The sequence below is a fragment of the Quercus suber genome, unplaced genomic scaffold, assembly GCF_002906115.3.
Source record: "Quercus suber isolate HL8 unplaced genomic scaffold, Cork oak 2.0 scaffold_100, whole genome shotgun sequence".
NCBI lineage: Eukaryota > Viridiplantae > Streptophyta > Magnoliopsida > Fagales > Fagaceae > Quercus > Quercus suber.
Window position 1 is genome coordinate 1,054,244 of NW_027069565.1, and position 15,758 is coordinate 1,070,001.

The following is a 15,758-nucleotide window of genomic DNA, read 5'->3' on the forward strand; positions in this document are numbered from 1 at the left end:
CAATCATTAATGATGGGTCTAGTTGAGGATGCCAAAAACCAGGTAGCATAATCAATATCCTCTATCAAGAAGCCCTCAAAGGAACCTATCACATAGGCAAGGTCATCCACAATCATCTCAAGGCAAGATATCTCAAGAGGCAGATCTCTCGGCACCCTAAAGGTTGGCATAACCTGGTGGAAAGTTTGCTCAGCCAAAAAGAACTCCCAGCTCGTTAGAGCTCTAAACTAGTGCCAAGCGCGCAGCTGACCCATGGCAGGAGTGACCTTGGGCCTAGCTAACAACCCTCCATCTATAGAGTGTTGCATATCTCACCCCAGAGGACACAATCTAACGCTACGCTGATAGTAGTATGCTAAGTTAGAACAACTCTAAGAATACCACAAAGGGATCAAGCATATGCCCTGGGATATATCATCATTGAAAGGTCAGTGTACTTTGGTCGCATAGTTGGGATGTACTCATATGCCCACCATTTCAAAATTTGCTAAAAACCCTCGAGGCTTCTGAAGCCTTGGCGTGCCGCCTACCTCAAATAGGCAATGAAAAATCTCTAAGAAAGGAACCCCCAATCATAAGCCCCTACGACGAACATCACTCTCATGGCGCCCAACAGCCTGCAAGTCAACACTAATAAGTTGTTGCCTAGAAGCAACTATTGATGAAGTAGAAAAAGAGCCACCTAAGATCTATGTCGTTTGACTCCGTCCTCTATGGTATGTTCATCTTCAACCACTACATGTTGATTTTGGGGCTTATTAGTAGGCCCAAAGTACCCTCTTGTCGTCCTAATACCAAGGTATGGAATGCCTAAAAGCTCACACGCCATCGCGAAGCTCATAAACTCATTTAGGACTGGCTCCCCTCCAAATTTAATGCCCAAGATGGTTATCCAGACAAGGGGAAGTACTACATATTCCTCGTAGCTCAAGTGAAAAGTACCCATCTCAGCATGGAATTGCTACACTAAAGCCTTGGTCAATCCATGCCTCATAGAACAAGGCATAATGCAAAGAAAGGCCTCAAATCCTTGCTCCATCAGGAAGGCATAATAGTGCGTATAAGTAGATGAGTGAAATAGATGGAGGGAAAACAAAGACCAAGCCCTTCAGCTGTGAACCTTATCAACACCTTGTGTTTAAATTCAAAGAAGAGCTGTCTGTTAACACACATGACATACATACACACACACCCCAAATCGATAAAAGGAAGGATGCCTTTTCAAGTCGTGTTAAGCGGAAGGATGCCTTTTTGAGTCATGCTGTAGATGAGTGTCCTTAATGCTATCATCAATCTCCCTAGCATAGGCCTTCGATTTGGCTTGGTGAGGTGGAAACCTCAGTTTAAGACTCCTACACCTAGAAGCACCAGGGCCCTGCCTAGCTGTGTCATCAGCCGCCAAAATGGTATCTATATCAAACATGAGCTTGTCTCCAAAATCGTCGCCCCCGAGCCTTTTCCTTCCTCAGTTCAAGGGAATTATGAAGAACCGCCTCTTGAACTAATGTAGGACTGAGATGAGGCATTGGCTATCTCCATTAAACCTGGTGCGATGTGCTATGTGTATGCCTTTAGGGGGCGCAGTGTCATCACCACCTCGGTCAAAGCGCCTTTGAAGGGTTCGCACAACCTGTACACCAAGTGAAACAGTATCATCGTCACTGCTAGATGAGTTTGCTTGGGATGGAACAGTGGCGAAAGCCTTCCCACGATCTTCGTTATATCTCACACGTCAAGACATGACCTAGAAAGCAAATTCAAGATTGATTAGTAAGCCCAAAACATATGGCAATACAAATACACATGTAAGTATGTCTAACCTTACTGCCTAATATATATCATACATGTTCATACTAAGATGTCGTGTTACCTTAAAATATCAAGGTTTTCAAAATACCTCTCTCAGGATTCAGATTCGACAACCATCGTTTAATCCTATCTCATTTTGTCTTAAAATATCAAAGTTTTCAAAATACCTCTCTCTAGATTCAAATTCAGCAACGATCGTTTATTCCTATCTTAGGATAAGAGTCTTAGAGGTATGTGGATAAACAAATAAATGCATTTTTTAATTATAATTATTAAAGTTTTCTAATCAAATTTTTTTTTTAAAGTTCTATTTTTTAAATTACCATAATATAACACATTAAACAATAAAGAAGTCAATAAAGTGAGGCTGTAGATGTAATTTTACAAATTTCACAAACCCAATCGGGTTATATAAACCTATTCGAGATACTTGGGTTGTCACTAACCCACCGGATTTGATTGAGTTTGACAGGGTCTTATGCATAAATAATTCATTCAAACACCTAGATTGGTCTAAAGTGTCGGGTCATTGAAATTTTGATTAGACCGGCTAAGTTTAATAGCTATGGTCTCCACACATAATAGTGAAGTAAATAGTAGTATAGAATAAATGGTTGTGTGGATCCCAATTAGCTCAACTAGTAAAGTTTATGATGGTTAAATGAGAGATCTGAGATTCAATTTTTGCCTATACTAAAAATTAATTGGTGTCTTGATCTATTATTAAAAGTGAATGTCATAAGTTAAAACTCTCTTAAAAAAAAAAAGAAAAGAAAAGAAAAAGAGAGTAAAAGGTGACTCCCCAAGAGAGAACATGCCATTCCATTTTCACCGTCCATTTTAAATTTGACAGTTGATGGTAGGCAGTAGTATTGATAGTCAAAACTCAGCGCCAATCTAAAGTGCGCTGGACTAGTGGTCTAGTAGAGATAGTAGGCCAGATCTGGCTTTTTCAATTATTAGTCTCGCCCAAATGGAAATAGAAATAGGGAAATACTACCACTGCCACGATATTACCCAAATTACCCCCACATGAAAAATAAAATAAAATAAAATAACGAAGGAAAATCCGAGTCCGAGTCCGGGTCCGAGTCCGATTTTTGGGTCGTAATTACCAAAGCGCTCTCTCTCTCTCTCTCTCTCTCCCCTCCATCCTCACCCAACAACACTTTGTTGTAGAAAGAAATGGAAATTGAAATGGAAATTGAGCACTGGTCTGTTAGGGTTTATTTTGAATGAAAGGAAAGCTAAGGTAAGGTAAGGTCGAAATTGAAGGCGATCATCATCATCATCATCATAGCCATGTCTCGCCAAATGACCTCCTCCGCCTTCCACAAATCCAAGACTCTCGACAACAAATACGTATCATCTCTTTCTCTTCTTTGCTTTGCTTTGCTTAGTGCTTACCCGCAATCAAATCATTTTTCATCCATCAGACTAGTAGTAGTAACATCCTAGTTTGAATGAGGAGTAGTAGTAGTAATATTCTCAATCTGTGGCTCGTACTCGTACTCTTACATAGTGAAAGTAAAATTTTTATTCATTTTTTTGTTGATGTAGATGCTCGGAGATGAGATTGGGAAAGGAGCGTATGGTCGAGTTTACAAGGGTTTGGATTTGGAGAATGGTGACTTTGTAGCAATCAAACAAGTTTCTTTGGAGAATATTGCTCAAGAGGATCTCAATATCATTATGGTTTGCCCAATCATCTTTTCCTTTTCTTCGCTTTCCCACCTCACCATTTTCTCTATTATTAATGTTTTCTGGAAGATTTTTTTGGACCTTGTTATTAGTCACATTTGTAGAAGATTGTATATGAAAGTTGTAGTTGATAATAAATATAATTTATCAAAAAATTATTTGGGGTGCTTCTAGTTCATACTGGTTTGGGAGCTGAAAGCTGTCCTGCCAAAGAACACAAATTCCATAAACATAACCATATAATTACTTTGCATATGTGCATTGATTTTCTTTTCACCATGTAATTTTAAAGCTGGAAATTTGTATAGTTATGGAGTCGAGCATAATGAACCCCTTGACCCAGATACAGTAATTGATAGGGTCATTATTAACGTTATCAATGAAGAAGTTGCAAATTAGAAATGGTACAAAATTAATTTATGGGCTTGTTTAGGTAATTTTGAGTTTTGCTACTTAACCAGAACCTAATTCAAACATATTTTGATTGAAAATAATACCTTCATCTTATTTGCACCCCCGCCATTAAAAAAAAAAAAAAAAAATGTTCAATCTTTTTTTAGTGGTATCCCTAGAGATCTTTATTATTAATGCAATCTCCATTTTTCTCATTTATGGAGTTGTATTTAGTATCTCTAAGAAATATAATTATCCACTGTTAGTCAGTAATGCGGGTTGGATTGGATTACTTAGTGTTACGCGTCCTTTCTACATACTTTTTGAATGAGTTATTGGATAATATGTCTTGGTTTGGGTTTTGATAATGTGAGCTATTTGGGTATGAGGTGACATTCACAGTGACCGACTTACCTTGTTGGCTATTGGACTAGAGGTTATCACATATATTTTGTTTTTCAATTTAATCCATGTTTTCTATGCTTAAATCATAAAGAATTATTTTTCTTATAGCAGATGATGGATTCTTACAAAAGGGATATTACCTTCTTTTACTGCCAAATTTTAATAAGCTTTTTTATTGCCATTTTTTCAAAAGTATTTCTTGTATGTCCCCAACCTTATTCCTGGTTCTTCCAGATTCTGTAGAGCATTTATTGTTGTTTCTGTTTTCCTAATTGCATATTGTATTTAGCCTCTGTTCAGCTAATGTGCAGCTTAAAAGGTACAACCTTTTAAAACCTCACGTTAAAGTAAAACTGTAATTTTACCCAGCTTATAATTTGAAATAAATAAATCAGTGAAAATAAGCTTGTGTTTTGGAATAGCTTATTTACATAGTGTTTTTCAAAAGATATAGTTTTTGGTAACATTTATGTTAAATGTGTGACAAAAAGCTGAAAGTTAGATTATTTGCAAAAAAGTTGAGACAAAAAACAAAAAAGCAAAAGCCAAATGTACTGTAATGTAATCACCTTGTTTTTTGAAATAAATAAACCAATGAAAATAAGCTATACCAAACACAGTGTAATCAATTTAAATCACCTTAAGAATCCATGTTTTGAAAATGTTGAAAAAAAATCAGTGTAGTAATTACTTTGTTTGATCCTTTTAAACGATTATTTCTACTTTTACGAAATTTTTGTTGGTTAGATGTTAATTCTTCGGTGGGCCTCTTGTATACTGCTCATGTATTAGGGCTTGCTCTATTTTCATTTAATAAAATTTTATTACTTATCAAAGAAAATGAAACCTCTATTGGATGTGAGATGGGAAATTTCATGCTTGTAATGGAGTGTGAACCTTTAAGGTGTTGCAAATGTATACATCTACATCTCATCAATACATGCACGGAAACTTTGGGACTTTCTCATCTTCTTTTGTATTACCTTGTATCTATATAACTTCTAGTTCCCCTGTTGCCTTGTTTCTCAAAGCTCATTTTCTATCTTAGCGCATTTTTATTGTCAACCTTAATTATGAAACCTTTCTTTTTCTGAGGTTAAAAATGAGTGTGTCTTGTTTAGTAGAGTAGACAATAAATATAAGAATCAGATTTATATATGTATTTGGTCCTCTAAGATGTTATCTTTCCATATATTATTGTTTCACGTATCTACCATGTTGATTTGTCTCACTGGGTGCTTTTTTCCTTTGATTTTACTCTCATTGGCGGGATGCTTTAATGGATTAGCAAGAGATTGATTTACTGAAGGTACATTTTTTTTTCTTTATTTTTTAGTTGTAATGTCTCAATTATGGTTTTAATTGTGTATTCCTTTGCTTAATTCCAACCATGAGATTTAGTGTGATCCACTAATGCACACTAATACCTGTAGTGCTTGAAGGCTTTGGGTTAAATGAGAAGCCTTCTTGAGATATGCTGAAGTTGTTGCATACCTAATTGGCTATGGCTTTAACCATTGATACATTATATCTTTAATTTCCAATTAGTGCTAGCTTCTTCCTTTGAGCCTTTGGCATTGCATTTCTGGTGTTAGTGTTCTACATGTTCTCTTTTCCGTGGAAGGAAATATGGAGAGTGAAGGCTACAATGAAGGTAGCTTTCTTTGTGTGCATTGCAGCATTGGAAAAGATTCTCATGGTAGTCAATCTTGTTAAATGGGAACGTTTATAGCGAATTGGTGTTGTATGTGGAAACAAAACTGTGACTATTGACCATTTGTTGCATTTATAGTTAAATGGGTGATGCCTAAAACAGTGAGAGGGAGTGCTTCGGTATTGGTGACCAAGACCTGATTCCTTTGGACGTAGTGTATGGTTGTGGAAAATATTGAGGGCGAGGAATAGAAGGACTTTTGAGGGGCAAGAGCTGTAAATAGAGAGATTGAAACCCCCAATTTACTGTGTCTTTTCTATTGGATGCCCTTGCACACTATTGGAGCCCCATCCCTCCTCCTCATCAATTTGCCATATATAGTGTCCACTACCCTTCTCCACAAGGCATCCCTCTCCATCACTTTCCTCCACAGTCACTTCTCCAATAGAGGTTGATTAAATAGCACCAGATCTCGGATGCCTAACCCCCCATTTTAAAAAGGTGCACAGACACACCTCCAACTAACCAAGTGATGCAGTTCATTTTTAAAGCTAGCTGTTTACTAGTGCCTATGTTGTATGACAAGTAGTTCCTTTACGTGTAACAAAAAGTTAGTTAGTTGATAAGATTGTTAGTGATAAGTGCAATAGCCTATAAATTAGTTAGAGAAGTTTGTTAGGCTTTGGCCAATCACGTGGCAATCACATGGTAGGTTTTTGTAACTAACTCAGCAACTTGCTTATGTAACTATAAATAAGCAAGGCTGCACTCAATGTAACTAGTTGAATTTGAATCCAAGAAATCTCTACCTATGAGGTATTATTCCAAGAGTGTGTCTTTTGAAGAGCTAGTACATTCTTTCTTTTCGCTAAGCAACTTAGCTTTCTAAAACAATTTTTTTTTTTTCACCATTTTCCTCCATCATAATTTGGTATCAGAGCTTGAGATCCATTGGGGAATTCAAGTTCTTTCTTGTCCTTTCTATTCTACAGCATAGCCTATTCAAAGATTCAATCCTTGCATTCATTTTTTTATCCTCTACTAGTGAGCCTAAGGATTTGTGTAGATGGCACCAGTAGTATTCAAAAGAAGGAACAAGAAAGCTTTTGTAGCACATGAACCTGACCATGGAGAACCCTAGGTGACATTGGAGTAGACTATGGAGTTGCTAAGGGGGCAGCTTGCTGCCTTGACTGAGGAAGTGTGAAGAAACCAGCGTCATCATCCTAGAAATGATGGTGAACAATCTGAAGATGCTGATGCAGATAGCAACAGCAACTTCAACAACCCATTTGGCCATCTTGTGAGAGGAAATCAGCAAGTGCCTGTGCAAGAACCAAGACCAGCCAAGTCTTGTGCATTTGCAAGTTCCTCAAAGAGAAGAGCCAAAATGGAAGCCAAACATCAAACTTGACCTTCCAAAATTCCAAGGGAGCTTGAATCCTAAAGAATTTGTGGATTGGTTGAATCAAATTGAGAGTATATTTGAGTACTATGAAGTCCAAGATTCCAAGAAGGTGAAGTTGGTCTCTATCAAGCTGAGAGGGAGAACTTCAGCCTGGCGTGAACAACTCCAAGTTTAGAGAGTTAGGAGGGGTAAAGGAAAGATTCGAGAATGGTTCAAATGAAGCGGAAATTGCAAAAGCAATTTCTGCCTTTCAACTATGTGCAAGCTATCTGCAAAAATGATTCTTGGTAGACCAAGAATGATAAGGGAAGTGCAGCAACGCGCTTTATTGTTAATATGGCATTTGATTCATCAAAGGAAGCCAATACATGCAAAGAAGAAGGTATAGCTTTAATCCTTGATAACACCTTTCTAGCACCCAAAGAAGATATGTTGATGAATGCACCTGTGTATGATCAATATGAAGAAGAAGAAGAAGAAGAAGAAGAAGAAATGTGTGATAGTGTATTGATAATTGAAGAAAATAAGGGAGGGGAATGCATTCAAGAACCCGTATATGATCAATACGTGGAAGAAGTAGATGCTCATATAGAGGAAGAAGAGGATTTATCATGAGTAATAAACTTCATGCTAGTTCCAAAGAAAGAAATGGAGGATGACAAGTGTCTTAGAAGTACTTATGAGGATATGGTGTTACAAGTAGTTTTTAACAATCTTGAATCTTGAATCAAGACCAGCCCCAACCACAAAAATGATCTTGCTTTAAGAAACGAGGTGAAGTTAGATATTCAAGAAAGTGCTTAGTGTTCTTAATTAATGACATTCAAGATTATGTTCTTTGTGATGTGACAACCATGGATGTTTGCCATCTCTTACTTGGGTGTGAAAGATCATGTCCATTTCAAACCTTTCTGGGTGGAATGAGCAACATGTTCAGCTTATACAAGAACGGAGATTGTTACACATTGCAACCAAAGAAGGGGTAAGCTAGCCCGAAACCAATGGTCAAAATGAAGAAGGTTGGATGCAAGAGCATCTACATGGCTGCTTACACTTGCAGCCTTGACACAAAGCAGCAACAGTCCTTAATCTCTAGCATGCTTGATACAACAACTTATGAGAATGCAGATCAGTGGAACTATCAGATCGTATGCACATCTCCAAAGTTTCAATGTGCATCACTTGCTGCCCTATCATGCACCAGATCAGCTTACAACTAGCCACACTTGAGGACAATCGTATGCACATCTCCAAAAGTTTCAATGTGCATCACTTGCTGCCCTATCATGCACCAGATCAGCTTACAACTAGCCACACTTGAGGACAAGTGTGTTCCAAAGAGGGAGAATCTTGATGCAGTTCATTTCTAAAGCTAGCTGTTTACTAGTGTTTATGTTGTATGATAAGTAGTTCCTTTTACTTGTAATTGAAAGTTCGTTGATAAGATTGTTAGTGATAAGTGCAATAGCCTATCAGTTAGTTAGAGAAGTTTGTTAGGCTTTGGCCAATCACATGGCATCCACATAGTGGGTTCTTGTAACTAACTCAACAACTTGCTTATGTAACTATAAGTAAGCAAGGCTGCCCTCATTGTAACTAGTTGAATTTGGATCCAAGAAATCTCTACCTATGGGTATTATTCCAAAAGCGTGTCTCTTGAAGAGCGAGTTCATTCTTTCTTTTCTCTAAGCAACTTAGTTTTCTAAAATAGTTTACCAATTCACCATTTTCCCCCATCACCAGGTCATATTTAAATTCATTTCCCAGCCCTCCCCATAGAAAATCCCCGTGTAATAGGCTGGCTATATATAGTGCTCTCTATTTTGACCTCCCTTAGAAAGGTGCATCCTCTGTCATTTGGCCAAATGCCTCTCCATTTTCTCTAGCACACCATTCCATATGGCTTTTGCCTTGAAAGTGGAGCCTAAAGGAAGGCCCAGAAAAGTTATGGGCAGCTGGGCTACCTTGCATCTCAGAATAGCAGCCAAAGCTTCAACTCCCGGCACATCACCAACCAGGACCAATTCATATTTGCCCAAATTTATTTTCAAACCAGTGATAGTTTGAAACCACGTAAAAACTGCTTTCCAGTGCCAAATTTGTTCTGGATATTGCTTCATAGATTTGTTCTACTCTTGATCTCATGGGGAGGTTTTCAGTGTGTAGCCAGTGCACTCCAGTTGTCCCCTATGTATCATTGTATAATCTTTTTGGTAATACAACTGCTTTCTTTAATGAAAAAGAGGGTATGCTCAACACTCTAAAAAAATAATAAACGAACAAAAGAAAATTGTCTGCTCAATGTATTATTGATGCTGTTTGGAATATGATTCTTCTATTGCAGAACTTGAATCACAAAAACATTGTGAAATATCTTGGATCTTTGAAGACAAAGACTCACCTTCACATAATCCTAGAGTAAGTCAACCCCATTTTTTTGTTGGAAAGATTTGATTACAGCATTATTTGTACTGTCTGCTTGAAAATCTGTGCTCTTTTTTTTTGCTTTCACATAGGTACGTGGAGAATGGCTCACTTGCGAACATTATCAAGCCTAATAAATTTGGGCCTTTTCCGGAATCACTAGTTGCTGTTTACATTGCTCAGGTTTGCTAGTGTCCTTGCAGTTCATTTCTATTTGCTTGGTGTTAAGTTTTGCTCAGGTTTGCTAATTCATCATGAGACAGGTTTTAGAAGGCTTGGTCTATCTACATGAACAGGGTGTGATCCATCGGGATATTAAGGGTGCAAACATATTGACAACAAAGGAGGTAAATTCCTGGCATTGTTTCTAGTCCTATATTTTATTTGATCTTCTAAATATGAATTTAGAAGCAGTTTAATAGCTATGGTTGCCACATCTTACTGCATCCAGTGCAAAGTTTACAATTGACATAGTTTAGGAGGATTTTTTAATTCTTATTAAATCATTTTCCACCTTATGCTTAAAGTATTATAGTCTCTGGAAAAAACTCATTAGCACAAAAAAAGGATTGATGTAGCTTGCCAAAGGATCAAAGTTTTGACAGCATGAAAAAGCTACTTGGGGTGTATCAAAAGATTTTACATTTAATGTGCATAATAATTTTATTAATTTATTCATTGTTGAAGTGCTGTTTTGAAGTTCAATGTGCCTTGTGTTCTCTAGACAAATCACATGGTGAAAATTTTTCTGTTATTCCCTAACTTGGTTTGCAATATGTTTTGGAGATATTGCCAATCTGCTATACCTCAAACTGCACTTCCTCTCCCTGTTAGGACAGAGTTGAGGGTGAGGTTGTGGGTTCAAAACTCATTGGGTTTGTGGGTAACATACTAATAGAAAATAAAATCTTGTGGGTTAGTCTAGAAGAGTGATTCAAATGGTCCAATGTTGATGGTTTTGAGGCTAGAGAATTATCTTAAAAGTTGGTGGACCACCGCGAATTGGATGATGTGAGAGTAGATCAATTTTTAAGTGGGGAAATGAACTGTTGCAATGGGGAATGTTTGTGTTTTTGTCTACATCCCTATGGGTTGGGTTTAGTTTAAACTGCCATTGATTTGCTGGTAGGCTTGTGTCAAATGGTGTTATATGCGTAAGAAAGCTAGGGAGACTGTGGATCAGTTGTTCCTTCATTGTGCATATGCTAGCGAGCTTTGGTCATTGATATCCTGTCTATTTGGGGTTCAATGGGTTATACCTCATAATCTAACAGCAGTTCTAGCTTGCTGGAAGGGGAGCTTTTTTAGGTGAGGCCTTCGTACGGTTTGATGTGCAGTGCCCTTGTGTGTTCTGGTTGGCGTGGAGGGAGTGTAATCAAAGAACATTTGAGGGGGCCAAGTGTTTTTTATCGGACCTGAAACTGTTCTTGCTGCATACTTTATGAGTCAGCAACTGTTCTATCCATTCATTGATTTCTTCTTTGCTTACCTTCATTGGTAGTTGTAACTTTTCATGATTTTTACTCTTTCAGTATATCACTTGTGTACTGAATTTCCTCTTTTTAATAAAGTTTGTTATTAATAAAAAATGTCAGTTGCCTAGGGTAACTATAATGATGCTTCTTGACTCTTCTAGGCTGGATCTGTGTCGTTTATCTTGCTGATTCATATAGCTTTCAGAGAAGTCCTGTCCACTAGACCCACACAATCAACTTTCCAATCCTTGCTGCAGCCTGTCGGATTGGCCATAGCAAAACGTCTAGCCCCATTTTGTTTTCTAGTGAAATTTAGGAGTATCATGCTAATGTTCTTTATGATTTTGGTATAACATTAGGTATCGTAGATGTAACTGTCGTGATGGGCCAAAGTGATACCAACAAACAAATTATCTACCTGATAGGTTCATGGAAAAAAATATGTTGGTTTGTTGCTGTAGAAAAAGCAATTAAAAAGAGTCTAGATGCTTTGCAATTTGTGAGGTACACTGCCTGTGTACATGAGCATACTCTTTTTCATTTCAATACAAGTTTTATTTTATCAAAAAATGCTTTAGAAAGCATAGGTCACTAGTTCGAATTTCTCTTTCCCTCTCCCCTTGAGCCAAAATTCACTTCTTAAAAAAAAGCAGATATTCTTTGTCGCTAGATAATTGTAGCATTAAAGTCATACCTAGCTATTGAAGACTGATAGGACCAACAATCATTTTCTGAATTTATAAAGCATATACAATAGGAATTGGGTGAGTGGGAGTATAGTATGTATATTTTTTTTGATAAGTAATAAACTTTATTGAATAAAATGCAAGAAAATACAAAGGAAAAAGGCACTTAGGCAATATGCTAGAAGCTACAAAAGAAAGCACTAAGTAACAATGAAAGTACAAAAATCAAGCATATCAAGCAAAGAAATGAAAGTGAAAACCCCTAGAGTGTTGGGGAGATAACACCTTCGGAAGTCTCCTACTGAGTAGTTAATATTAACTACTCCCTCTTAACATTCTTATTCAATGTGGGACTTCACTCGCTTTTTGTTCCCAACAATCTTCCCTTACGTGTGAGTCTTTACCCCTTTGTGGGCTTTGACCTAGTCCTACTTGCTCCCCCTTTCCTTATGGGCTTTTTCCATCACCATCACATAATTCATGGGCCTTTCATACACCATCCATGGGTGTCAACTCTGCATGCTCATCCGTGGGAATTGGCCCCTCCATTCCTGTCCATTGGAACCACATGCTTCATGGTGATCTAGCATCATTGTCAATACTCCTTTTTGGGCCTTTCTCCATGATCATTTGTGTGGGCCCTTTAGGCTTGCTCTATCCTCGCTGTGGAAGGGACATTGAACACCTCGCTACCTTTGTTGCACACCTTTCTTTGTAGGGCCTATTTTTGGGATCATTTGTGTGGGCCTTTAAGGCTTGCTCTATCCCCACTAGGAAAGGGACCCTAAACACCTTGCCACCTTTGTCGCGCACCATACTAAGCTCTGATACCATTTGTTGGGGAGATAAAACCTTTGGGAGCCTCCAATTGAGTAATTAATATAACATATAGGGACACTACCTAATCCAAAAGACTTAAGTGGCTCCCTTTTTGATTGGTCTAGCGCTTGGGGACTCATCTTTAGTGATTCTCTCCTTATGTTCCTTAGCTCCCTTCTTTGTAAATAGTATCTTTTCTTTCTGTCTTTTTATCGTCTTTTTCTGTACCTTTTACCTCTGCCTTATGTTTTTCTGCATGAGGTAGTATTTTTGAATATACATCTTTATTACTTATCAAAAAAAAAAGGACTTAAGCCTATGAGTTTGTTCTCAATTATGTTATATTAACCATTCTCTCTTGACATTCTTATTAAATGTGGGACTTCACTCACGTGTATTCCCAACACGAAGCATTTGCCCAATCAAGCAAAGTTCGAAAGAAGAGAAGCTTCAACTTATGAATTGATCTTTCATTCCCTTCAAATGACCCACATAAGACAATGAGGGATCATTCTCCAAAGCACCTTAGTTCTGACTCTTTTAAACTTGCTTGATCAACTTGCTATAAGTTCCACAACACTATGCGACATGACCCAATGAACCCCAAATACTGTACACACCATATTCTACAACTCTTGAGCTACTGGGCAATGTAGGATTAAGTGGTCAATGGTCTCCCCATTCCTCTTGCATGTGCAACACCAATCCAACACAACCATTGCTTTCTGCCTCCTTAAATTATCAGTGTTTAATATCTTCCCCATTGCCATTGTCCAAATAAAGAAGCTAACCTTTGTAGGAACTTTTGGTTTCCATGGGAAAAGAACAAGGTTTATGGGTTGTAAGGTCCTATAAAAGACCAAACATCAAAAACACTCCTAGGAGAGGGTTTCTAAAACTGATTTATCTGCCCCACTCCTCTAAGATCTAGAATATATGAGGTCTATAAAGGAGGCAACCGATTCTAACTCCCAATCTTGAACCGGTCGAGTAAAAATGATTTTATAATGGTAGTTTGCCCCTGAGGACATAACATATGAGGTGATTTCATCAAGCTCAGTTTTGTTTCAAAGGTCCCTACTAAGGTTGCTTCTTCTCTTGGACTGCCTCATTAGGTAAGATTTTGACTACTGAAAATTTATGGTATTAGGGTGTCGCCGTTGTAGATTGGTGCTATATGTGTAAAAAGAGTGGAGAATCGGTGAATCATCTTCTTCTTCATTGTCCTATTGCTTATGAATTATGGTCTATGGTGTGGGCTCTATTTGGTCTTCAATGGGTTATGCCACATGGTGTCTTTGATTTATTTTCGAGTTGGCAAGGTTCATTTGGTGGGCATTGGAGCATTGATTTATGGAGGACTGTCCCACATTGTGTCCTATGGTGTATTTGGCAAGAACGGAACTCAAGATGTTTCGAAGGGAAGGAACGGTCTATTTCAGAAATTAAATCTCTTCTTCTTCACACCTTGCTAGAGTGTAGTTCTTCCTTTAATCTTTTCCCTTGTTCTAATTTTTTAGAAATGCTTGATCTTTGTAATTTTTGTGTTTGATGTATTGTTTTCCACGTACACCTCCGGTGTACCTGGACTTTTGATTAATACAATTCCGTTATTTATCAAAAAAAAAAAAAAAAAAAATCTTAGCCACTGAAGTGTCCTTTTTATTGGCAATATTGTATAGTTCTGGGAAGTTAATTTCCAAGGGAAGTCCCTTGTACCAAGGATCATGCCAAAACTTAATACAAGAACCATCCCACATCTTAAAGATAATAATAGGATAAAAGCCTTCCACCCCTTCCTGATATATTTCCATAGACCAACCCCATAAGGCCCCTGCACACTACAAGAACACCAACCCACCACCCCCCAACATGCTATTTGATGCAGATTGGTTAAGGAAGAATAAAATATTCTAATATTTTATGTTGTTTTTTCTTTTCTAAGGGAATTAGGATTTATTTGCTTTACAAGTTCAATTAAAATCCTTTTTCTAGTAGAATTAGGATTTTAATTGCTTTTTTTTTCCTAATTAAATTGTTTTTCCTTTCTTAAGTAGAAGTAGGTTTATTATTTCTTTTCCTAAAAGGAGTAGGAGAAATTCTATTCCTATAAATACTCTTTATAGAGGGGTTGATTATTGTTATTATGCGTTTATTAATAAAAGTTTGCTAGAGAGGTTTTCTTTATTATTTTGCCTATTAGCCTAGAGTTCTTGTAGAACTTAGGTTTCGTGGAAGAGTTGTAGTCATTGTGTGTTATAGATTCTGCTTCTACATGCTCACGCTGCGTCAGTTGGTATCAGAGCAAGGCTAGGTTCCTTCCATGACACAAAGAGGAGCATGTGGGGGAAGACTTGTTACCATAGATGAGGTGTATGAATGCATGAGGTTGCACGTGATGCACAATTAGAGGCATTCTTTCAACGAATAGAGGAGTGGTTTGATGCACTTTCAAGGCAGCTCACCGCCTTAGCTGTTGAAAACCGACCTCAAAACTACCATCCAAATCCACGTAATGTGGAGGAGGAGTATTTTGATGTTGAGGAGGAGGACTATGATATCAAAAAGGAGGATGAATACATTGATAGAGTCTGTGTAGTAAATTGGGATTCTCCACCAATTTATGATGACTATCTTGAAGATTATAGTCAAGGAGACAAAAGTCATATACATACGAGGTGAGCCCATAACTCACACCGTTGATGAGACTTTCAACATTAAAAAAAGAGGTTATTGATTTTATTGATTACAATCATACGTTGGTACAATTGGTTTGTTCAACAATAGATGAGTTCTTTATTGATAAACGAAGTTTCAATCTACTAAAGTTTGAACCTGAACACATTAAACACTATGATTTCATTGGGGTTGATGAGCTCCTCAACAAAAATTTTCCCGATGGTATATTTAATATTATTTTGGAAAGATTAATGGAAAACTTTATTGATCCCTTATGGGAGGATTTTATTGAACAAGAATTGATA

General features: G+C 37.5%; 1 protein-coding gene across 1 annotated transcript in view; it reads left to right on the forward strand.

The window, feature by feature from the left end:
- The first annotated feature begins 2,912 nt into the window (after window positions 1–2,912).
- Window positions 2,913–15,758, forward strand: part of LOC112005715 (MAP3K epsilon protein kinase 1) — a 49,517-nt gene continuing 36,671 nt past the window's right edge. The window contains exons 1-6 of the mRNA XM_024038013.2: window positions 2,913–3,171; window positions 3,370–3,504; window positions 5,597–5,617; window positions 9,715–9,788; window positions 9,887–9,977; window positions 10,058–10,141. Coding sequence (XP_023893781.1) covers window positions 3,112–3,171; window positions 3,370–3,504; window positions 5,597–5,617; window positions 9,715–9,788; window positions 9,887–9,977; window positions 10,058–10,141 — 465 coding nt within the window. The 5' untranslated portion in view covers window positions 2,913–3,111. The remainder of the gene's footprint in view (window positions 3,172–3,369; window positions 3,505–5,596; window positions 5,618–9,714; window positions 9,789–9,886; window positions 9,978–10,057; window positions 10,142–15,758) is intronic.